This window comes from Vulpes vulpes, chromosome 1, assembly GCF_048418805.1.
Source record: "Vulpes vulpes isolate BD-2025 chromosome 1, VulVul3, whole genome shotgun sequence".
Taxonomy (NCBI): domain Eukaryota; kingdom Metazoa; phylum Chordata; class Mammalia; order Carnivora; family Canidae; genus Vulpes; species Vulpes vulpes.
Window position 1 is genome coordinate 74,178,218 of NC_132780.1, and position 24,524 is coordinate 74,202,741.

At 47.6% G+C, this 24,524-nt stretch overlaps 1 protein-coding gene across 5 annotated transcripts in view; it reads right to left on the bottom strand.

Moving 5' to 3' along the window:
* SYNJ2 (synaptojanin 2) overlaps positions 1-24,524 on the bottom strand; it is a 98,838-nt gene that overhangs the window by 26,273 nt on the left and 48,041 nt on the right. For all 5 annotated transcript variants that reach the window (XM_072767126.1, XM_072767117.1, XM_072767123.1 and 2 more), the window contains exons 6-13: positions 19,582-19,643; positions 15,049-15,145; positions 12,392-12,564; positions 10,815-10,896; positions 9,947-10,096; positions 9,706-9,871; positions 1,942-2,133; positions 115-196 (exon numbers count right to left, since the gene is read on the bottom strand). In XM_072767126.1, the coding sequence (XP_072623227.1) occupies positions 115-196; positions 1,942-2,133; positions 9,706-9,871; positions 9,947-10,096; positions 10,815-10,896; positions 12,392-12,564; positions 15,049-15,145; positions 19,582-19,643 (1,004 nt within the window). The remainder of the gene's footprint in view (positions 1-114; positions 197-1,941; positions 2,134-9,705; positions 9,872-9,946; positions 10,097-10,814; positions 10,897-12,391; positions 12,565-15,048; positions 15,146-19,581; positions 19,644-24,524) is intronic.

Sequence of the window (24,524 nt, forward strand, 5' to 3'; positions counted from 1 at the left end):
GCATGCAAAAGCAGGACGGACCCAGAGTCCTGCTCCTAGTGAGGCACCTGGCTTGGAAAAACTTTGGGCGAATTTCAGGGTGTGGTCCTGCACCCCTCATGCCCAGACACTCACCTGGCATTGACGATATTCCCTGCGCTCAGTTCCACCATCTCTTCAAACCCCACGGCAAATATGTCAGCTGGGCTGTCCTCATCTAGGACAAGGCAGGAGTTGAAGGACATCAGATCCCACAAGGCCTGTGTTAGTGGACTCGTGGGGCACCTCGTGTGCCTCTCTGAGCCCGGGTGCACTCATCCCGATGACTGAGTGAAGCTCCCTAGAGATCCCCACCTCCCCTCACCTCCCACTGTGCATGGCCCTGCCCTGTCTCCATCCCGGGGCACCTTATCGACCTCTCCCCAAACCTCTGTTCCTTTGTCTGCAGATGGGACAGTAACCGTCATCTCACAAGGATGTTGTAAAGCACCCATCAGGTGACATGTGTGAAGTGCCCGCCCCACCCGGCAGGTAGTTAGGGCACTGCCCTGTGGGTCCCTCCGGGTGACCCACAGGTGCATCAGACCTAGCCTTAACCCATTAATGATTGCCTGAGGTGGTCCTGTCCCAGGGGACTGCTGCCCTGGACGGTGGCTAGAGGTGAGAACACCCTGCCCGGCTCAAGGTGGTTATTGCTGTTCCCCGGTGGCTGCTGAGGCCTGCTGCAGAAACGTGTTTTATGGGAAGCACAGCAAGCTGAGGGGCTGCCCATCCCTTCTCTGCGTCCCCTCTAACAGGGAATCAGAGGGGTTAATAGGATCCCTACAGCCACTGGCTGTCTCTTTCCAGTGGCCCCTGTCCTGCCACTCAGCCCTTGAGCGTCTGAAAGGGAAGACCCTAGAAAGGGAGACCCTGCCCTCCCTGAGGCTGTGGGGAAAGGCCTGGCGTCCACTTCCTTTCCTGCTGGCCTCACAGGGCAGCCTGGCACTTCGAGCTTAACTGGCTTCAAGTCTCTTCTTTGTTTTAAGAAAAAAATACCTATTCCTCCGAACTGCTGGCAAGAGTCGCCACAATCCCTCCTTCCCTCTGAACCTGGCAAGTTCCCCGTGGGGCTGCAGGGCCACCATCCCAATAAAATCCCCAGCAAAGTGGCAGCCAACTTGCTGTCACCACCCATCCACCCCTGCAGGCACAGGAAGATGGGGGGGCCCTCAGCGCATCCAGGGCCTTGCCCCAGTGGGCATTCTGGTCACCACCCACACAAGAATCCCAGGAACCCCACGCTGTGGACCTGAGCCACCCCGCACCTCAAGGCAGCAGCGGGGGGTGCAGGTGCCCGTGACAGTACGGGGTGGGCTCTGCGCACAGCTCAGAGCGTGGCTCCCTTGCACCATCCCAGGTCGCTGGAGGAAGCCAGCCCACCCACAAATGCCAACTGAAGAGAAGCCTTTATTCCTCAAACCCTGCATCCTGAGGCCAGTATCACCTCATGTGATAGAAGACAGTGAAGTGCCAAGTTTGGAATCACTTGGTTCTTAAGGGGCACGCAAATTCTTTTGTGACTGTGTGATGCAGATGAGCAGATGGAGGCGTTTGGGGAGAAGGCTGGGACAGGTGTCCTCGGCCCGGCCCCACTTCCCACAGTAACGCAGCCCTGAGCACATCCTCCTCCTTAATGACAGAGCCCTTCTAAAGAGCCGAACCCAAACTGCAAAATCTCTCTATGTGGCAAGAGAGACCTCCCCGCTCTGGTGACCCTTCCAAACATCTGGAAAAGAGAAGGCGCCAAGTAATTTGCCAGGTGTGTTCTGGAAACAGAGACCACAGCCCTTTCCAAACTTTCTGAGGACTGAGGGCACCACATGCCACATCTCAAGGAGTCGTGGGCTACGGGAAAGCTCAGCCCGGGGGCAGGGGGGTCTCGGTGGAATCTGTGTTTCAGGGTCAAGCCGCAGCGCTCACCCTGGGATCCCGGGAGGTCCGAGCGCGTGGGGGAGTCGAGGAGCCAGTCGGCCAGCTCCGCAGTCCCCAGGAGGTTGCTCCGGAACTGCTTGCCTCCGTTCACGTTCCACGTCCCCGTGGCAATTCGGATCCGCCTGAAATTTGTGAATTCCGACTGGCGCTCAGCCATGGCCCTCAGGATCCTGGGAGTCACTGTGTAGAGGCAGGAGAGGGCATGTTTGTCTACACTGCACAACCACACGCATCCTCCGCAGACTCGGAAGGGGCTCCCTGTTGGGGAGAGGGCTGCAGCCCCTATGGGCAGGGGCCAGGTATGCTCCCCGTGAGGGTGGGGAGAGGCCAGAGCCACCAGAACCAGTAGACTTCCCTGGGGCATTTGTGCCACAAAGCCCCGAAAACATAGGACCACGCATTCACCCTCAACGCCCTTTACCCAAACAGACACCACAGGGACTCTCTGCTTGGCACGTCCTCCACCACCCAGTGGGGGCTGTCAGCAAGGGGACGCCGCAACCCACCCCACTCTGAACACTGGTACCTAAAACTTGAAACGTCTTAGGGTAAGTGGCTCAGTTGGTTAAGTATCTGCCTTCAGCTCAGGTCATGATCCCAGGGTCCTGAGATCGAGCTCCATGTCGGGATCCCTGCCTGGCAGAGAGTCTGCTTCTCCCTCTGCCTCCCCCTGCTCGTGTTCTCGCTCGCTCGCTCTCTCTCTCTCTCAAATAAATAAAATCTTTAAAAAAAAAAAAACAAAACACTTTTAAATGTCTTACGCCATCTTGGCCTTTTTCACCCTCCATCCCTCATGAGATACTTTGTTTGCCTTATCCTGGACTCAAGCCTTTAAAAAAAAAAAAAAAAATCATTGCTCTGAATCATGTCCATCCTCTGGATATCTGAAATACATTCCATTTTTTTAAATGAGTGACTTACCTCAAATCTATGTCATGCCTACCTATCTACTTAATAAGATCCTGTGCTACTCAGATCCTCTCTCAGCTTTGACCAAGCTGGCCTGATTTCCAGGTCGACGCAAATAATCACCTTGGTGAAGTGAAGCCAAGAGAAAGTCTTTATGGAGGAATGAAAACAGCAAAGGGGCTGTGAAACCATTTTAAGCATGGGCAAATTAATTTTTCAAAAAGTTCTAAAACTTACACGGTCTTATAAGGAAAAATGCCGGGTTCCCCCTTCTTCTCCACTAGCTCTATAACATTTATAGGGTCTAGGGGATAAGAAGCCATTAAAATTCCCTCAAAGAAACCTGTAGCTCATTTACAGGTAGAAGTTAAAAACCAAAAAAACAAAACAAGAAACCAAAAAGAAAAAAACCCACCAAAAAACAACCCTCCCCCCAAACTCTAAAAACCATGAACTCCTAGATATAGAGAAGGGACTAGGTGTTGAGGGGGTTGGGGGAGAGAAAGATGAAGGGAGTCAAAAGGTATAAAGTCAGCAAGTCCTGGGGATGTAATGCACAGCAGAACCACCATAGTTGATAATACTGGGTCACCCATTCCAAAGCTGCTAAGAGAATAGATCTTAAAGGATCTCATCATATGAAAAAAAACTTTTGTAACTATGTGTGGTGATGGATATTAACGAGACTTACTGTGATCATTTCACAACGTACACAAGTATCGAATCATGATGTCGAACACATGAAAGTAATACAATGCCACATGTCAGCTATATATCAACTAACAACCCCAAACCTCTAGCTATTGACAGAAGCATGACAATCTTGCCCCGAGAGCAGGAGGTGTCCTGATCCCCGGAGACAATCATTTCTTCTCCTTCTTCCAGTTCAATAGGGTCCTGGGACCATAACAAACAGGGGGCCACTCTCACGGGAGACTCCCTGGGACAAACGATACTTGGCGATGGGACCAAGAGCCCACTGGGGCTGAGACTGTACACGGATGCCTGCAGTGCCTTCTTGACTTTCTCCCTCCCCTTGGCTTGGAAATATATAAGAGTGGGCTCCCATTCAAGGCCAGAAAGCACGGGCCCCCAAGAAACAGTGATGGCTAGTACTGTATACTTATTTTGTATATTCTTTTGCCTCAATCATGCCAGGATCAGGTTATCATTCAACTAGACTCCGTGCCTATAACCCAAAGCCCTACCAGAATTACTCAAACTGGCCAATCCTAAGCTGTTTACCCTGTCCTGCCTTTCCGGAGGAAACCCCACTGAAGAAAATCCCAATAAACCCCTGTGTGGCATGCCCTCCGTGTCTAGGAGCTGCAAGTCTAATAAAGAAATTGTTAAACTAAGGTAAAATTGGTAGATAACGTTTTATGTCTCCGGTGTAAAACATTACAATTCTACATCCGTACGCCTACAAAATGATCACCACCCAAAGTCTGGTTACCATCTATCACCACACATTCGACAGCCTTCACCCACACCAACCTGCTCTGGTAAACACTGATCTGTTTTCATCTGGAAGTTTGCTTTTGTTTTGTTTTAGATTCCAAGAGCGAAGTCACGTGGTATCTGTCTTTCTCCACTTGACTCATTTCACTTGGCATAATACTTTCAAGGTCCATCCAGGTGGTTGCAAATGGCAGGACTTCATTCCTTTTTGTGGTCAAGTAGTATTCCTCTGTGTGAGTATGTGTGTGTGTGTGCATGTGTGTGTGTACATGTCACATCTTCTTTACCCACCTACTGATGGGCACTTGGCTTATTCCATAATTTGGTTTTGTAAATAATGCTGCAATTGGGGCACCTGGGTGGCTCAGTCAGTTGGGCAGCTGCCTTTGGCTCAGGTCATGATCCCAGGGTGGTGGGATCGAGCCCCACGTAGGGATCCCTGCTTTCGGGGAAGCTGCTTCTCCCTCTCCCACTCCCCCTGCTTGTGCTGTCAAATAAATAAAATCTTAAAAAAAAATAATGCTGCAATAAACATAAGGGTATGTATATCTTTTTGAATCAATGTTTTTACATTCTCCAGATAAATCCCCCAAAGTGGAAGAGTTGTATCATATGGTAGTTCTATTCTTAATTCTCTGAGAATCTCCATACTGCTTTCCATAGTGGCTGTGCCAATTCATATTCCTAGGAACAGCACATGATGACTCGCTTATCTTCATAACTCTCTCCAATGCTTGTTGCCTTTTTGGCCAGTGTGGGGTTATATCTTATTTTGGTTTTGATTTGCATTCCCTAGTAATTAATGACGTTGAACATCTTCTCATGTGCCCATTGACCATCCATATGTCTTCTTTGAGATCTGCCCATTCAGATCCTCTGCCCATCTTTTATTAGGTTGCTTGATTTTTTTGTTGTTACTGGTGAGTTGTAGGAGTTCTTTACATATTTTGGATATTACCTCTTATCCGATATAGGATTCAGAAAAATCCATTCCCATTTAGTAGGCTGCTTTTTATTTTTATTTTTCTGGTGGGGGGGGGCAGTGAGGCAGGGAGAGAGGCAGAGGGAGAGAGAGAGAATCTAAAGCAGACTCTTGATCTTGATGCAGAGCTTGATCTCACAACCCCAAGATCATGACATGAGCCAAAACCAAGAGTTGGATGCTTAACTGACTGACCCATCCAGGTACCCCCTGCCTTTTGAGATTTTTTTTTTTTTTTTAATTTTATTTATTTGAGAGAGAGAGAGAGAGCGAGAGCGAGAGAGAGCGCACGCATGTGTGCACAGGCAGGGGGAGCAGCAGAGGCAGAAGGAGGAGCAGGCTCCTCATTGAGCAGAGAGCCCAATGCAGGGCTTGATCCCAGGACGGGGATCTTGACCTGAGCCGAAGGCAGTCACCCAATCGACCGAGCCACCACCAGGCACCACTGCCTTCTCGTTTTGATGATGATTCCTTTTGCTGTGCAGAAGTTACTCAGTTTGATGTAATCCAATCTATTTGTGCTTCAGTTTCCTTTGCCTTTGGAGTCAGATTCAAAAAAATATTGCTAACACCAATGTTGGGGGAGCTTACTACTTGGGTTTTCTTCTAGGAACTGTATGGTTTCAGGTCTTACATTCGAGTCATCCATTTTGAGTTGACTTTTGTGCATCGTGTAAGACAGTGGTCTAGTTTCACTCTTTTGCATGTAGCTGTTCAGTTTTCCCAATATCATTTATTGAAGGGACTGTTTGCCATTGTATGTTCTTAGCATCTCTGTCATAAATTTGCAGTCCATATATGCATGGGTTTAAATCTGGGCTCTCAATTATGTTCATTGTTCTGTGTGCCTGTTTTTATATCAATACAATACTGTTTTACTATAATTTTACAGTTTAGTTTGAAATCAGAGAGCTGGATACCTCCAGCTTTGTTCTTTTTTCTCAAGATTGCCTTGGCTAGGGCAGCTCAGGTGGCTCAGTGGTGTAGTGCTGCCTTCAGCCCAGGGTGTAATCCTGGAAACCCGGGATCAAGTCCCACGTCAGGCTCCCTGCATGGAGCCTGCTTCTCCCACTGCCTGTGTCTCTGACTCTCTGTGTCACTCATGAATAAATAAATAAAATCTTTAATAAAAAAAAAATTGCCTTGGCTATTTGGGGTCTTTTGTGATTTCACACAAATTTTAGAATTCTTTGTTCTAATTCTGTGAAAAATGCCAGTGGAATTTTGATAGGGATTGTACTGAATCTGTACATTGCTTCGGATAGTATGCACATTTTAACAATATTAATACTTACAATCCATGAGCACAGAATATCTATTTATTTGCCTGTTTTTCAGTTTTGTTCATCACCATCTTACAGTTTTCAGAGTACAAGTCTTTCATCTCCTTGGTTAAATTTATTCCTGGATATTCTATTCTTTTTGATGCAACTGTAAATGGAATTGTTTTCTTAATTTTCAGTCTGATAATTTGTTACTAATGTAGAGACATCAGATTCCTATATGTTGATTTTGTATCCTGCTACTTTACTAAATTCATTTATTAGTTCTAACAGTTTTTGGGTGGTCCTTTGGGTTTTCTATATATAGTATGCCATTTGCAAACAGTGGCAGTTTTATTTTTCCTAACTTGGGTGACTTTTTTCTTGCCTAATTGCTGTGGGTTGGACTTCTAATATATGTTGAATGAAAGGGGCAAGACTAGGCATCCTTGTCTTATTCCTGATCTCAGATGAAAAGCTGAAAGCCTTTCACCATTGAGTATGATGTTACCTGTGGGGTTGTCGTCTATAACCTTCATTATGTTTAGGTAAATTTCCTCCATATCCACTTTGTTGAGAGTTTTTATCAGGAATGGATGTTGAATTTTGTCAAATGCTTTTTCTTTATATGTTCTTTATCTATTGAGATGATCAACTCAATAAAATCTTTTTTAAAAAATATTTTTATTTATTTGAGAGAGAGTGCGTGTGAGAGCATGAGTGGGGGAAGGGAGTGGCAAAGTGAGGAGGAGAAGCAGACTCCCTGCCAAGCAGGGAGCCCAACTCAGGGCTTGATCCCAGGACCCTGAGATCATAACCTGAGCCAAAGGCAGATGTTTAACTGACTGAGCCACCCAGGCACCCAGATCAACAGGATTCTTATCCTTCATTTTGTTAATGTGATGTATCAGCCGATTGATTTGTGGATGTTGAACCATTCTTGCATCAATGGAATAAATCCTTCCTGATCATGGTAAAAACGATCCTTTTGATGTGTTGTTGAATTTGGTTTGCATATTTTATTGTAGATTTGTGTGTCAGTGTTCATCAGTGATCCTGGCCTACAATTTTGTTGTGGATGCATGACATCCTAGTCTGGTTTTGGTACCAGGATAATGATGGCCTCATAAAATGAGTTTGGAAAAAAAAAAAAAAATGAGTTTGGAAGTATTCCCTCCTTTTCAATTTTTTTAAAGAGCTAAGGTCAGGTATTAAAACTTTTTTTGCATGTTTGGTAGAATTCACCAGTGATACTTTCAGGTCAAGGGACTTATGTGTATTGGGAGGGTTTTTGTTGTTTTGGTTTTAATTTTCAGCTATTCCATTTTATTTTTCAAAATATCTCTGCCCAACAGAGGACCTGAACTCACAACCCCAAGATCAAGAGTTGCACGTTCAACCAACTGAGACAGTCACGTGCCCCTTTGGGAGGTTTTTTATTTTTAATACAACCTCATTACTAACAATCGGTCTATCTAGATTTTGTATTTCTTCATGATTCTGTCTTGGAAGAATGGCATTTATCCATCTCTTCTAGGTTGTCCAATTTGTTGGCATAGAATTATGTGTGTAGTCTCCTGTGATCCTTTGTATTTCTGTGGTGTCAGCTATGATTCTCCTCTTTCATTTCTGATTAGTCACTTCTTTTTCTTGGTTAGTCTAGCTATAGTTTAATCAATTTTATCTTTTCAAAGAACCAATTCTTGTAGATCTTTTCTACTGTTTTTAAATCTCTATTTCATTTATTTCCCCTCTGGTCTTTATTACTTCCTTCCTTCTAGTGACTTTAGGCTTCATTTAGGCTTTTGAGGGTTTTTTTGAGGTTTTTTTTTCTAGCTCCTTTAGTTGTAAAGTTAGATTACTTGAGATTTCTCTTGCTTCCTTGAGGTAGGCCTGTATTGCTGTGCTCTTTCCTCATAGAAGTGCTTTTGCTGCATCCCAAAGATTCTGGTATATTGTATTTCTGTTGTTTGACTCTAGGTATTTTTTAAATTTCTCCCTTGCTTCTCTGATCACCCATCACTGGTTGTTCAGCAGCATGTTGTTTAATCTCTACATTTTTGTGGGTTTTTTTTTCCAGTTTTCTTGTGATTGATTTCTAGTTTCATACCATTGTGGTCAGAGAAGATGCTTGACAGGATTTCAATCTTCTTGAAATTATTAAGATTTGTCTTGTGGCCTAACATATGATCCATCCTAGAGAATGTTCCATGTGTACTTGAGAGGAATGTGTATTCTGTTGGCTGGGGGGTGGAATGTTCCACTTATATCTGTTAAATCCATCTGGTCTAATATGTTGTTTAAGGCCAATGTCTCCTTACTCATTTTCTGTCTGGATGATTTATCCATCAATATAAGTGGGATATTAAAGTCCCCTACTATTGTTGTATTGCTGTAAATCTCTCCCTTTAGACGTTAACATTTAATTATCATAGTGCTCATATGTTGGGTGTGTATATATATATTTACACGTTATGTCACCTTGTTTAATGGACCCCTTTATCATTATGTAATGCCCTTCTTTGTCTATTAATAGTCTTTGTTTTAGAGTCTCTTTTTGTCTGTTAGGAATATAGCTACAAACATCTTTTTCCAACCTTTCACTTTTGGTCTGTATTTTTTTTTTTTTTTTTTTTTTTGAGAGAGAGAGAGAGAGAGAGAGAGAGAGAGCAGGGGTGGGAGAGGAAGAGAGAGAATCTTAAGCGGGCTCCATACTGAGTTTGGAGCCTGATGCCCAAGGCAGGGCTCTATCTCATGACCCTGAGGTCATGACCTGAGTCAAAGTCAAGAGACAGACACTTAACTGAGCCACCCAGACGCCTCTGTATGTTCTTACTTCTGAAGAATAAACTTTGTTTTTTTCTGAGCTTCTTCCTCTTGTGGCTGCAAATGACTGACCATTTCATAAAAGAATACAAATCACAGCTGTAGGCTGCTTCTCAAGTGGTCAAGCTCAAGACACAGGCCAGAAGTGCAGGGCATGGAAGCTCAGCTCAGGGGAGTGTCTGCAACCTGCTTTTTGGAACTACCTGAGGAGAAGCAGGAAGGGCTGGCTAGCACACCCACCACTCCCACCCACTCCTTCTGGGGGCAGGGCAGCTGGACACCTCCATGCAAGTGGAGTGGGAGCCCCCTTACCCAGCAGGGCTGTGTTGTCCAGAAGCATCCTTCCTTTGTCTGAAGACTCCTCAGTGTAGACATCCCCAACCAGCAGCAGCTTGATGGCCTCTTGCTTCACTCCATCAAAGAAGTTGGACTGGATAGTGCGAGACACGGACCGGGCCCCATCCTTCAGCTTACCCACCTGCCACAAGCCAGACCATAGGTGGTAAGAGGGATTCATGCAGGCCCTCCCTCTCTCCCTGTGGCCTGCCCCTACCTTGGCCTTCCCTTCTAGGGCCCGGCTGCCTGTGAACATCTTGCTCAGGCTGTGTCCATTCAGAGACCACATGGCTTTAAAGGATTCCACAAAGCGGTCAGCGATGGGCTTTGAATTCAGGCCGAGGCTCTCGAGCTGTAGATGAAGGACCTGGATAAGAAATATGGGACAGATGTCACTGTATTCTCACATGGAAGCTCCCATCACCCATAGCTGGTTCGGGGGGAATGTCACCAGGCATCATTCTGGTGGGTTCCTTATTTGGCAGGCCGTGGCTCATTCTGTGCCTCTCCAAGAATCCTTGTAGCAAAGAATGGGGCTTCCTACCACAACTCACCCAACTTGATCATTCTATCAGCCCTCCTCTGCCCCCCTTACTCCTGACCTCCTCTATCCCCCACCCCTGAGCACCAGAGGGATGGAGAGCAATCAGGGATACCAGCAGGCAGTGGTGACTCCATGCCTTCCCCCCAGTGGTGAGACAGGAGAGGTGAACCAGGTACTGGGCCAGCAGGCCACTAGACAGACTGAGATCTCCCTCTCAGGCTTCAGATTCAGCCTCATCTCAGCCAGCCTCACACTGCCCTTGCCCAACTGGATATCCACAGCAATCATTACACAGAACCACTGTTATTCAAGGTGGCACCTGGCAGCTTTGGGCCACCACGTCTGGGATGCATTCCTCAAAGAGTGCCTAAAAATGGGGCAAAGGCCAGCCAGGAAAACCTCGCTCTTAGCTTCCCAGCACATCTCTGCCCCACATTTCCACTGTTAGAAAGTTAGCCTAGTGAGGTTACCCTCATCTTGCCAATGGAGGCATGGGATATAACCCAGGTGGCCCAAGGGGCCTCACACAACAGGGACAGACCTCGAGTGCTATGAAGCTCTGCACTGTGTTGGTTCGGTCCAGGCAATCAAGACAGTTCATCCGCAAAGTGCCTTTCTGAAAACTTTGAAAAACAAGAAATGCAAATGGTTACAAATTGTAGTTGAAGGACCAAGGGCCATAGCACAATGGCCTACATATGACTGGAGGCCTCCAAGAAAACTGGTGCCCACACTCACCTATTCTGGTAGCCCACCAGAAACCCCAGAACACACCCCAAGGGACCCCAGCACTGCTGGAGTGGCACATACACTCTCGGCCACCTGCACGCCTAAGTTGTTATAACAGATGCCAATTCTCACTATTTGCTACAGTTATATCCTAAAAAGTTACCATGAACAATCAATGAATTGAGAGGCACCTGGATGGCTCAGTCGGTTAAGCATCGACTCTTGATTTTGGCTCAGGTCATGATCTCAGGGTTATGAGATTGAGCCTTGCATCAGAGTCTGTGCTCAGTGGGTATTCTGCATGCGAGTCTCTCCCTCTGTCCCTCCTCCTGCTCTCTCCACCCCATAAAATAAATAAATAAATCTTAAAAAGAAAAAAACAATTAGTGAATCGAACCATTAGCAGATTAGCCAATGCCAAACTACTGCTCCCAGGGGAAATCCAGGGTTAGGTTCCTGCAAGCCTCTGCTCTCACACATTTTCATCAACCACTCAACACACAACCTTGTTTTATGTGTGTTTCTGTTTAAAGGCACTTTAATATAGTTTGTTGACTTATTAACACTGGATTCCTAGCCAACTGCACTATAACATACCCAAGCGAAGCTTCTCTATCATAGGTATTTTCCCCATCTGACACATCACAACCACTTTGTGCTTGGGAACACCTTACAGCTCTTTGCACTACAGTTGGGGAGAATTTTAAACAGTGAAATCACCAATAAAATGCACAAAAATGTGACCATGTGGCACTACACAGACCATAAAAAGGATGCTTTATAGTAGGAGAGCTGAAACCAAAAGGCAGAGTGTCGCCTTGTTCTCCCTCAGCTGGGAATGTGGCATACTGAGAGACTCAAATTTTTCACAGTTCTGAGCATGTCTGTGAATGACCATGAATGGGCTGTAAGTATTGATTTGGGGGTTACACATAAACGTTAGCAATGGACAAATGTGCAAATACAGAATCTGTGAATGCAGAGGATTGACTGCATTGTGATTTGAGGAAGGTAGGCTTCCTTTTTTTTGCTCAGCTCTGAGCAGGAAAATCTATACCCCATGCCCTCCTGGCAATGGGGCTGATGTTAGATGTTCCTCTTCACTCTCATGGGCTTTCATCAGTTTGAACAATGAATTCTATGGCCACCACAGCTCCATGTTTTAACCGAGTCCCTTTATTTATAATTTATTTTGCCAGAAAACCAGGTTTTACCATCTACTCACAAAATTCAAAAGCACATTCTGAAGGTGGGGAGGGGAAGAAGGCTGGGACCTGGGGTCCCCCCCATCCCTGAGCCTGTGGTCCAGGAAACTGCACTTGTTGGGAGGACCCCCGGGTGCTCCGCCAGTCACTCAGCAGGAGGACGAGGATGCAGGTGGAAACTCACCGTGGACTTACATTCTCGCCCTTGGTGAACACGTCAAAGTCATCCCAGTGGAGCTTCAACTGGGGCCTCAACAAATTCTCCAATTTCTCTAGCTTCCCACCTTTGGCCAGCTGATGGAAGTCAAAGTTTATCATAGGTGTGTCGCCGGCGTGGCAAGAAGCCCAGAGCAATTTCTGAAAGTGGAAAGAGAAAGAGTGGCAGGGGAGCGAGGGACCACAAGCCTCACAGGCTGGAATCTGTGAGGCTACCCCAGGCACTCGCTAGAGCCCACAGTTTATTTTAAGGCATGTGGTGGACCAAGCTGTTTATCAGTCCCGACCCTGAAAGGGAAGAACAAAGACTTGTGGACGAGGCTGCAAAGAGCATCTTGCCTGCAGCAGGGCAGAAGGGCCTCCCTGGGCAAAGGACAGCTGGAGGTTCAGCCCCCTGGCTCACAGCCCTGAATGGACATCCCCCCACTGCAGGGCCCTTGGGAGGGCACTCATGAGGGGAGGACCACGCTATCCTTGTAGGCACGCAAGTGCCCTGGGCCCATCAGGGACAGTGCAGCCCAGCAGGCTGTGGAGCTCATAATCCAGCTCCCTGTTGCCCAGGTAACCAGTCCCATCCTGACAAGCGCAAGCCCCAGGGGGGGTGTGCTCAGTGGTGCCCAATTCTTGCATCAAGGTCCCTGTGAGGGGGAGTGCCAGAGGCATGGTCCCATGAGACTTTAGGATGGGGTGACAAATGGTCAGGGTTGGTGGGCCCAGGCTAGTACAGGACCCAGAGGGGAGGCAAGGCCAGAGATGGAGGTGCATAATAGGCGGACCCCAGGCAGCTCAGTGCTCCTGACAGAGGCTTTGCCTTCCTCCCACGTGAGGAACCTCCCAGGTAACAACTCAGCTTTCTTGAGAGCCCTGTGGTAGATGAACCAGCTGCCTCCCCAGGGCACCCGGGCTCAGACCTGCCCCACCCTGGACCTTCCTGTGTAGCTTCAGCTTAGACTTGTCCAGAGAGTCTGATGACCTTGAAAGATTAGAAGGGCTTCAGGCCTTCTGGTCCCTCCAACTCAAAGTGCCCAGCGCTGTAGCCAGAATGCCAGGCAGAGCGTGGCTGTGACCATCAGGAAGGTCTCGCTATGAAAAAAAAGTCAGCTGAACTGACCTGTGTACTTCTTGGTGACTTTACATTTTCGAGTGAGCACCTTGTCCCATTGTGGCCTGATGATTGCAGGCTGGCTGCTGGTACCCGGACTTCAGGGCTGACAGAACCGCAGCTCGGTGTGGCACCGGCAGGTCTCCTCCAGTGGCATTCCCCTTCCCTCTCCTACCTGCCCCCCCTCCACCTGGGCCACAGGACCACTGCTGCCTCCTGCCCCACGAGTGACAAAAGAGCCCATCATCAAGGGGGCACTTCCTCCAGAAGATGGGGACCTGAGGGGATCCCCTCTCCATAACTCAAGATATCAAGGGAAAAGAGATTCTGTTCTTTTTTTTTTTTCCCCCTTCTTTTTCCTTAAAGTAAGCTGTCAACGTTGCTGCCAAGATGGTTGGGTGGGGAGATACTCAGCAAGCTGTTGCCAACAGCAACAAACCAAACAGGAAAAGCAGGTCTGGCCAAATGAAATTGGCCACCAGGAAGTCTGCTCTGAGCACATGGCTTTTCTGAGCAGAGGGAAAGGAGCACCCACTGGGCTCGGCTCCTACTAGCCAGAGGTCAGGAGTCAGGAAGGCAGCAAACGCTGCTTCCCATGAGGTGAAGTCTGGTTTCACTCTCCCCATAAGGGGCTTCTGTGACCTTGGAACAACCAGAGGGCTTTTCTTCACTTTCCATGGGAGACATGGGCCACTAGGATAGGAACGTGGTCATCGCCCACAGCTCATTCTGGAGCTTTTTTCACCTAGTGGACTGAATATACTTGGGACTCTGGCAACAGGGAGAGGCCCTGGGCAAGGTGGGGCAAGGTAGGTGGAGCCATTCCTTCTACCTGTTCCTTCCCTGCTCAGGACCCCCTGCTCCCACCCCTGAAAGTACCCAGAGGAGCCGGGCAAAGGAAGCAGCTTTCAGGGACAGCCCAGAAGGGGACAGAAGATTTGAAGGTTAAAGTTATTAGCAGGAGGAAATCATGTAAGATTCCTTGCTTTAACTCCAGCAGGAGCTCTGAACAACTGCTCCATGCCAGGTGCCCTGCAGGTGTTTGGGTGAGCTTGCCAGGAGGCCCTGGCCTGCAGCAGAGCCAGACCAAGGAAGGAAAGGGGAGCTCAGGCTCCCAGAGCAGTGAGGGGCAGCAGGGCGAAGCCCACATGTGTGCAAGGTGGTGGTGGTGGGGGGTACGTGCGTGCACGTGTGTCCAAGAGAATGGGAAAGAGGCCTGGCTAACCTGAGCCCTCAAAGCCCCAGTGGGAGCCCTGGAGGAAATGCAGCCGGAGATGGGAGATGCTTTGTTTTGACTTTGAGCAAATTCCCAAACCATCAGTTCATAAAAATTAAATTTCATAGATCAGGAGTCCAAATCACCTCATGCTACAGAGCTGGTGGGGAAAAAAAAAGCCTCCCCAAACATGGGGAGAGCACTGCTGTTCCCAGTCAAGCACAGAAGCCTGCCTCTGAGCGGGGCCCTCACCTCCCTCACCCACTGCCCCACCACCCCGGGCGCCAAGAAGCAGCACAGCGTTTACCTTGAAGGCTCTGTTGAGCACCTCCTCTCCGCCTCTGCTCCCCAGCAGGTTTACGACCACTTGCTTCCCATACTGCTCTTTCAGAAGCACCATGTGTCTGCAGTGGAACAGGGCAGCACCGTGAGCCCAGGTCACCAGGACACAGGCTGACAGCCCCACTGTCGAGGGGACGGGGTGCAAGAGGCACCTGTTTGGCACTAGAGGGTTGGGAGGCACTGTTTCCCAGGACCCAAAATGGGGAATTGCGGGGATGAGCAGAGAACCAGTCTCTCCTTGCCATCAACCCCACTGTCAGGGACAAGCATGTCAACAGCCTGCTTGCATGCAAGACCCAGGCCAAGAATAACTCACAGCATCTCAGACTTCTACGGAGGCATAACATCAGAGGAAGGATATGCCGGACTTTCTGTCAAGTACCACTATTAAATCTAGAACAGCTAACTCAGCCTTTTATTAACCGAACCCTAGAAGTAAGACGTGCACATTTCTGAACTTAATCTCTAATTTCACTTGGTACCTTCCTTTTCTAAGCTAGAAAAGCTGGTAGGAGGTCTGTTAACCTCCACGTCTAACTTTTATCTAAGTGCTATATTTCATTACGTGTAACCCAAACAAGAAGGCACAGTAAAATTTCAGGCTTCAGGAAAATAGCCCTAGATCAGAGATTTTTAAAAATACATTTGTTGTGGGGCACCTGGGTGGCTCATTTGGTTTTGGCTCAGGTTACCGTCTCAGGGTTGTGAAATCAAGCCCCACACAGGGCTCTGCGCTGAGCACCAGAGTCTGCTGAAGAGTCTTTCCCCTCCTTCTGCTCCTCCCACTGTGTGCACTCAATCTCAAATAAATAAATGAAATTTTTTTTAAAAATACAGAAGTTGAAATATTATGGACAGACTAATATTTATGCCTTAGCACTAGCTTTTGAAAAGTTAACCTTACAATCTTAATAGGAGGAATGCTTAAATATAATTTTAAAAAACACAGGGAAAAGACCATGCAAAAAGCAGATGAAAACCATATTTTCATCGTGCAATGTTTATAGAAAAGATAGAAAAAAAGACTAGAAGATGGTGTGCCACTATATTAAAAGTGGTGGAATTTTTTTTTAAAAGATTTTATTATGTATTTATTCATGAGAGACACACAGAGAGAAAGAGGCAGAGACACAGGCAGAGGGAGAAGCAGGCTCCATGCAGGGAGCCCGATGTGGGACTTGATCCCTGGATCCCAGGATCACGCCCTGGGCTGAAGGCAGGTGCTAAACCGCTGAGCCATCCAGGGATTCCCAAAAGTGGTGGAATTTTATGTGACTTAAAATTTGTTGTACAAATGTACAAAAGTACATTTTTGTACTTTCCAAATTTCTAGGATGACGGGTTTCTTTCTTACACAAAATGTTAAGTTAATTAGAACCAATTTTAGCCCAATAAAGGAAAGGTTATTCTCTCACCAACTGTGGTCGGGGGTAGTTTGTTTAGGCCTCTGATGACTTGTTAAGGGTGGGCTCCTATCTCTACTTGGCATAATTTTCTAGGGATGCTCCTGACAGCCCCACCCTCCCTGAGGTGTCCCCACCCTGGGAAGAGGTAGGGCTCAATCAGATCCATGCAATCTGGGTGAAGGTATGAGAAGAAATGGAGTGTGCATGACTCAGCCCCTCTGGGCTCTTCTGTGTCTGCCCCGAGAGGTGTGTCCTGGCCAGAGGTCAAATGCATGGAGCCAAAGGGCAGGCTCTGCTCTGGTGGCAGGTCTGAGCTTCCCAGCTCTGTTAGCCACTGAACGAGCATCTGTGATCTGGGAGTGAAATGCAAGGAAGCCACTGTGGCCCACATGCAGGCCCCCTCCCACAATGCAGCTTATCAGAAATAAGGCTGATGTGTGACCCCGAGGCAGCCAATGCTGCGCCTGTTGTCTCAACTGGTTCCAAACCCAGAGATGGAAGAGAAACAGTATCGCTCATCATACCAGCCCCAAGCATCTTAGATCAAATTATTCCTCCCTTCTGAGCTACTCCTTTATCTGTACCACAAAGCTAATCCTTCTCCTGGAAAAGATGGTTTTGAAGACTAAACAAGACAAATAAAAGTGACAGCTTAGTGCCTGGCACGTGGGAGCTGGTTTTCCTTTCCTTCTTTAAAAAAAAAAAAAAAATTTGTAAGAGATGTATTTTGGGGGGGGGGGGGGAGAGAATGCACATGTGCGAGAGCACAAGCACACAAAGAGAGAGGGAGAAGGAGAGGGAGAAGCAGACTCCCTGCTGAGCAGGAAGCCTGATGCAGGACTCGATCCCAGAACTCTGGGATCATGACCTGAGCCGAAGGCAGATGTTCTACCCACTGAGCCACTCAGGTGCCCTCCTTTCCTTCCTTTTAATTTTAAAATAAAACACCTATTAGCAATACACTACAACTCACCTCAGGGCTCCCAGGGGGAGCACTGGAGCCCACATCAAGGCCAGTGAGACTCAGCCCGGCCTCCCTGCTCTGGGCACCCAGGGTCCTTCCCCTGCCCACCCACCTGGGGACTGTTGTGTGGAGCTCCTTGGAGAACTAGGGGGCTTTTCAGGATACCGGGAGTCAGGTAGGCAGGGCACAACTGAGTGGCCAGCAGGCCACCAGACACTCTGGTGTCTGCCCTGGGGCTGCAGATGGCAAGTAGCTCCACACAGAGAGGGAAGAAGGAGCGGGGGCCCAGCATCCTGCATAGGTGAGACCTTGGCACCGCTTCCATAAAGGGTTAATACCTCCATTCAAACTCTACCAGGGAAATGAGATCCTCCTCAGGCCAGCACAGCCAAAGGGCTGCTCAATGTACCTCCACCCTTCCCCCAGACAGGAGGTGCCCAAGTGGTAACAGTGAACAACCCACGGAACAGTACAGCATTGGTCACAGGTATTCCGTGTGTACTCAAACAACCCAGGAAAAGGGGTTTTGTGGGGGTGGGTTAGGGGGGATGGTTAAGGGATTGACTCTGGACTAAACACATCAAAGACTGGAGAAACTCCTGAGAGCCCCATGATATGCCAGAGATGGGGGGCACCCCTCTGGGGGCCTGCAGCCCTGCTTCTCAGGATCCCCAGTGCCCCCGGCGGTGGGTCTGCTGGACAATCATGTGCCCTTGCTCCTACATGTCACTGAAATGAGTGCATCGGAGCATCACCCAACATGTAGCCAGGCAGCTCCTACCCTGGGCCTGTGAGGGCACATGGATCTCAGCTGTCTCCCAGCTAGGCTGCTTGAGGAAGGGAGCGTGCAGGGAGCCACGTTTCCAGTGGCAGCAGCCTGTCAATGGGCTCATGGTCTTGAACACTCCTGTGAGAAAAGAGGGGGCTCATCCTCAGTGCACATACCACGCACTAACAGGATTTAAAAATGTTTAAGTCAGCGTAAACATGCTAAAAAAAAATATATATATATATATATATACACATGTATATATACTTTATATGTATATACATATATTTTAAAAGCTCATCAACACAAGGCCTTTGAAACAAGCCCAGCAGGCATGTCCTTTCCCTTTTACTTGTGGTCAGCTGGGGAGGAATTTGTTTTCAATTTCCTAGGAATATGTAATGCAGATCAGCATCTCCAAAAGACGAATCCATCTACACACACGCAGGACACACTAACAGCATTCTGAAAACAGGGAAGAGCATTTTTATCTGCACATTACACTTCTCTCCAGAGTGACAGCCCACTAGTCATCATGAGCTCATTAGCGGTCATGGTTGGGCTGCTGTCACCAGTCTGTGGTAAATAACAACGATGCATGCAGATTTAACGTCCAAATCAAGCTTCGGGTAGAATGATTAATACACTTAAAAAAGAATCACTCTTGGAATTTTGACAACATTCACTAATTTTTAAAATTAGTATTTAGATTAAAAATCCAAATATTTTAAGAGGCAATTAACTATTTCAAATACAAGTTACTGTTTAGGTCAGTGATGGCTTTTAAAAAAGTTCTGTAACAGGAAATGTGTAATGGTCAGTCTGTGGTTCAAAAATGAACTACAAAAAACAAAACAAAACAAAACAAAATGAACTACAGATCTGCCAAATGGTTTTCTAGAATGACACATAAAAAACTAATAGTCAAATCTTTAGTAGCGGGAATTGGAAAGACAACAGCACTTTTACTTCTCACTTTATACCTTTCTATACTATGACTTTTTAAGTATGGGAATGTATTACTTTTAAAAGAAAAACAAGCAGCCAGAAATATCCTATGATTTAGGTTATCCCTTGTTAACTAGGACAAATGGATAAAGCTTTATTAAAAAAGGAAATGGTAAGATAAAATAATTGCCAAGGGCTACCTCAGTCTTCATGAATTTTCAGGAAAATCTGAGAGCCACTAGAAATCCCATTTTGTAAACTCCCCTCCTCTTGCCCAAAGAACCAAACTAAAAGGCAGACACACGTCCAGGGTTTGGCGCCCTCCCGCTGTCCCCTGTGGTGCCATCTCATGGCGGGGTGGGGGGAAGACTCTCCAAAAGGATGACAGGCTTAGGAGGCAGACAACCCTACCTGTCAAAAGCAGGGGCATTGGCTTCTAGGCCTCTGTTGAGTCTCAGATGATGAGAGCCAACCTAAAGTAAGGAGAAAAAACACTAGTGATTCCCCTTGCTCTGTGAACCCAGGAAGTCCTTCCCCGACCCCCTCGCTGCCATCCAGGCTGCACGCAGCAGCCTCTCACCCCTTCTCTGGCTGTGCTGCAGCTGGTCCTAACTGCAGCATGGACCCGGCGCTGGATGGAATCCTTCCAAAGGCAGAAGAGGAATCTCAGGATCAGCCCATGAGGCCCACGTCAGATCTGCAGACCTTTCCACAGTGCAGAGGGGAAGGTAAGCCAACCAGGAGAGAGACACCACGTCCCAGCCTCCTCTGCAAGTCTGGGGACCTCGACCACCCCTAAAATCTGAGTTATCGCTACCTGCAAACTAATTTGCCTTATGATTTATAGTTACCTATTTAACACTGAAAGTTTAAAAAACAAACAATGCGGCATATTGTTATTACGGCCAGCTTGAAAAGGCTCTCTCTGAACAAACCTGTGAACACTGATCTATAAAGCACAGTATTGCCTTATAGTCTGATGAATAAAATAGGAATTCATAAACCCATACAGATGGACGAGTGGATGAGTGGAGAGATGAGCAGAGAGGTGGGCAGGTGGATGGGGGAGGAGAGAGGGCTCTTCCTTAGAACACCAACTGATAAATGTGGAGAGAGTGGTGGGAAAAATCACCATTTTACAACCATCACAGCAAAGAATGGTTCAGCAAAAATTACCTGTTAATAGTAAATGTTAAGAGAGAGTTTGATGAGGAACAGGACACTAGCATGGTCTGAGTCTGCTCATAGATGCTTATTATTTGAAAAGGAAGACCTATTCACGATGAGTGAAGAAATGGAGTAGCATTGTGCCCGAGCGATGGAAATCAACCTCACTGATGAGGGGGCACATGGACACCGTGGGCTCCCAGTTGGGACGCTCTGACAAGGATGTGGTGGTGTCAGGGATCCACACCCTGAACCTGATCATAATGAAACACCTGGAAACCCCCACAAGGCACCTTCAATTTAAAGAAAGTCTGCCTTCTCCAAAAATGTCAATGTCCAAGGGACAGGGGCAGAGGAACTGTTCCAGATCAAAGGAGACTAGAGACATGACAATGAAATGCAGGACAGGGTCCTGGCCTGGACCCCTGACTGAAGGTGTAAAGACACCATGGTGGACACTATGGAGACAGTTGATAAAACTGAAATGTGGCCTGCAGGTCAGTTTAGAGCACTGTATCACTGTTACACCTGCTGAACGTGTACCCATCCTGTGCTGATGCACGAGAACAGGTTTGCTTTCAGGAAGAACGTGCTGACGTATTAAGGAGATGTGATGTATGCAACCTACGATCTGGTGGTTTGGCAAATAGCAGATGGCAGGTGTGTAGTCAGCAAGAGGTTAATTAACATTGAGTGAATCTGGGGACAGGACACATGGGAGCTCTCTCTACTTTTCCTACAACTTTTCTGTAGGTCTGGAATTATGATAGAAAGTTTTTTGGAGTATAATGTTCAGCTTTGCTGGTTATTGAGTATAATGGTGGTGTCATTAGACTCGTCCGCACCATCAGATGCTCACTGTTGAGTATGGACCAAGTGCTATTTCTAAGTCTCCCCACCACAGGTAATACATCTGTTCATCTTCATATACGAGGGAAGAGCCACTCTAGACCACTGGCTTCTCAGTAACAGATTTAGAAATCACTAGGATTAGGCATGTCTGTTGAAATGATTCTACAAATAAAGCCCCAAGTCCCTTTTGGTCCTAAGAAACCTTGGGCGTTCTTAGGAGAGCCTCAATCAATCGCTTTCATTTTGCTGCTGTGTTTATTCTGTGCTCCTTTTCCCAGCAGCATCAATACCTGGCTGAGGAAATGTGATCCTTAATTCCTAAAACGTGCACAGCCCAAGCTCTGAGAAGACTGCTCTATTCTGCACCCCAACGCCAGTCAGCTCCTGTCTTCTGGTCCTAGAAGGCAGGTGCTGGTGGAAAGCGAGCCCATGTTCCTCTGAGCCCCTGTTGGTGAGATCCCTGGGGGCTGAAGCCCAAGAGAAGGGGCTGCTTGCTGTGCGTGAGTTTGTCCATCGGGGCAAGAAATCTTCCCTGGATAAACTGCAGCTGTTTTCAGAATCCTTCCCAGGGGAAGGCAGTAAGGGGAGAGCAGAAGAACAACGGTTCAGGGCTCAGAAGCCTGGTGTTTAGTTGTGACAGGTTCCGTTACTGGACATGTCTGCCTCTCCCCAAATCATAACCCAAAGGTTCTTCTATAAACAGGAAGAAGTTGCAGGCACAGATGACTGGATGCTGTGATTTCATTGGGATAGCATGTGACCCTGGGTATCAGATGTTTTATAAGCTACCTGGTGCAACTGTTTTGGGGTGCTCCCTCCCTTTAGCAGCTCCTGGAGTAAAACATGAAGTCTCTAGTGTAACGTATGAGGCCCATCGCGATCTGGCCCTTGCCGGCCTTTCTGGTCTGATGTGTGGCCATGGCCCCCATGCCTCGAGCTGTGAGCAGCAAGCCTTGCAGCTCCCTGAACACGCTGTGATCGCAGAGGCCACCACACCTGCCTGTGTGGTCCCCTCTGCAGGGTTCCCTTCCTCATCTGGGCAATGCGGCCCCCATCCCACCGAGTTGGTTCAGACACCCACCCCCCCTCAGTTGCTCCAGGGATCTCGGCCTCCTCTTTCATGGGTGCTCCTCACACCACACCTCCTCCTTGAGGCCGGGGGTAGGACCTAAAGTGTCCCCAGGTGCCCACAGATACTCAGTGAGTGGCTGTGGGATGAACAAATGGCTTGCTCTGAGGGCGGGGTGATAGGACACCTGGGAGCCTGGTCCTTGTGTCATCTTGATAGAGAGATAATGTGGGCACAGTCCCCACTTCGCACATGGGAGGTGGGGGGAAGCCCCTTACTCTGCTCTCCAGGTGCAAAGAGCCATGCTCTCCCAACACAACCTTGACGTGATCATTCACTTTACTAACATTAACAGCTACCACTTGTGTGTTCTCTGGGTTCTGGACACTGTGCTGAATTCTACTATGTGCTGTGACAGCTAATCCTCTCCATAACCCCAGGAGGTCTATTGTCAACCCCACTTACAGAAGAGTAAACTAAGGCTCAGCAAAGATGGGAATGTCTCAGGGTTCTTTTTTCTCTTTGAGATAAGAATCTTTTTCTAAGATAAGAACTTGTTGAAAGACTATGGTCCCTATTTCGGGAGCCAGAACTTGAACTGGGACCAGATCTTATAACTGCAAAGTTTACGCTCTGAACCACAGGATAAGCTACTTTGCGACCTTGGTTCTTTCGGTGATGGTTGCCTGTAAACACAGGAGCTGTGTGCGAGCACCAAAGAGTTGGGGCCCCATAGTGCGTGTGCAACTCTTATCCTGAATTCAGTTCGTTTGCAATAAAGGTATCTTTCCCTCACCCCAACCTCTTATTTTTGAAACTGCTGTGCTACAAGTCATCTCACATCCTTTAGGGGACAAAAAAGAAAAGTACAGCCACACAAATGAGCACATACAGTGCCATGTACCCAAGAGTCTAGTAAACAGGGTGTGACAGGGCGGAGGCGAACGTAGGCAAGGTGGGAACAGCAGAGGAGACGAATCTACTTTGCATCCTCCTCCAGCTGCTGATGTCATATGAAGCTTCAAAACAGAGACCTAATTCATTTTTGCAAGACATGTCCCTATGCGTATGTTACAGGGGAGGAAGATTCTGAAGTGACAGGGGAGCAAAATCTTCAGCAGACTAAGAGTACATAAAAAATATACCCCCTAACTAACCATACCAGGAGAACAATTAGCTTTAAGGGTAAAATTCCAGGGTGGCTATTTATAAACCACAAGCCTATTTACATGGTAAAGATGAAATTGCTAAAGGTACATGGTTGCTAGGAATGGCATCAGGATCCGGGCATTTGTAAGGAAGGCACCAGTTTTCACCACTGTGAAAATGTGCAAACAAATCACCACCCCAAGTCCTCTCTGCCTGACCCCACCCCAACACTCTATCCCTGGCAGGGCTCGTCAGTTCCCAGGGAGAGCCCTGGAGGGTGCATCACTGCAACTTAAAATGCAAGCTATCTGTCCAAAAATCTTTGCATTTTTCATCCAGCCTAAGTAAAGAAGGAGGGAAGAAAGTTCTTAATGGAGAAGAACAAGTAGAATCAATCCCCAGGCTTGCCATTGATAGATCATCACTGAAAGCTGCCCTCCTGGTCCCCTGTGAAGATGACCTAATCTCTCTCTGATGGTGGATGGTTGGAGAGGACAAACATGGGTATCAGACCCAAAGGTTAGCAAATCCTTAATAAGATTAACGAACTCTAAAGCATTTTGAAACTTATTTTGAAGAAACCATGGAAGCTCTGGAGAAGCACAAGTGTCATGAATCTAAAAAGTGCCAGAGCTGCCAAGAAGCGAGCCACCCAGGCCCTACTGAGACTGCCCATGTCAGGGTGAGGGACAGCTGTTCATGGCAAGGTCAGGCTGCATCAAGGGAGTCGAGTCAGGGGCCAAAATTCAAGAGGGGAATGACATATCAGTTTTGCAGTTTTGCTTTGTTTGGGGAAAAGGGAGACCAGAACCTGGAGAGTTCTAGAAATGGAATAGAAGATGCCAAAGAGCTGGAAGGCCTCGGACAAGACACAATGGAGAGAGTGAGAATCTCCTCAAAAGTCTGGGGAATCAGACTCACTGTGGAGCATCCCCCACAACGCCCTGCAGACAGGCAGCATGCAAGGCAAGGAGCAGCCCACTGCTAATCGCAGCCATCCCAAGTCCTGGCCTCAGGGTCAGCGTCAGAGGTCAGTAGGATCCAGAACTGGATGCAGGGGCGAAGGGGATGAGTTTCCAAAGCGCCTTCCCGAATTCCAAGACTATCGCGACCTTAC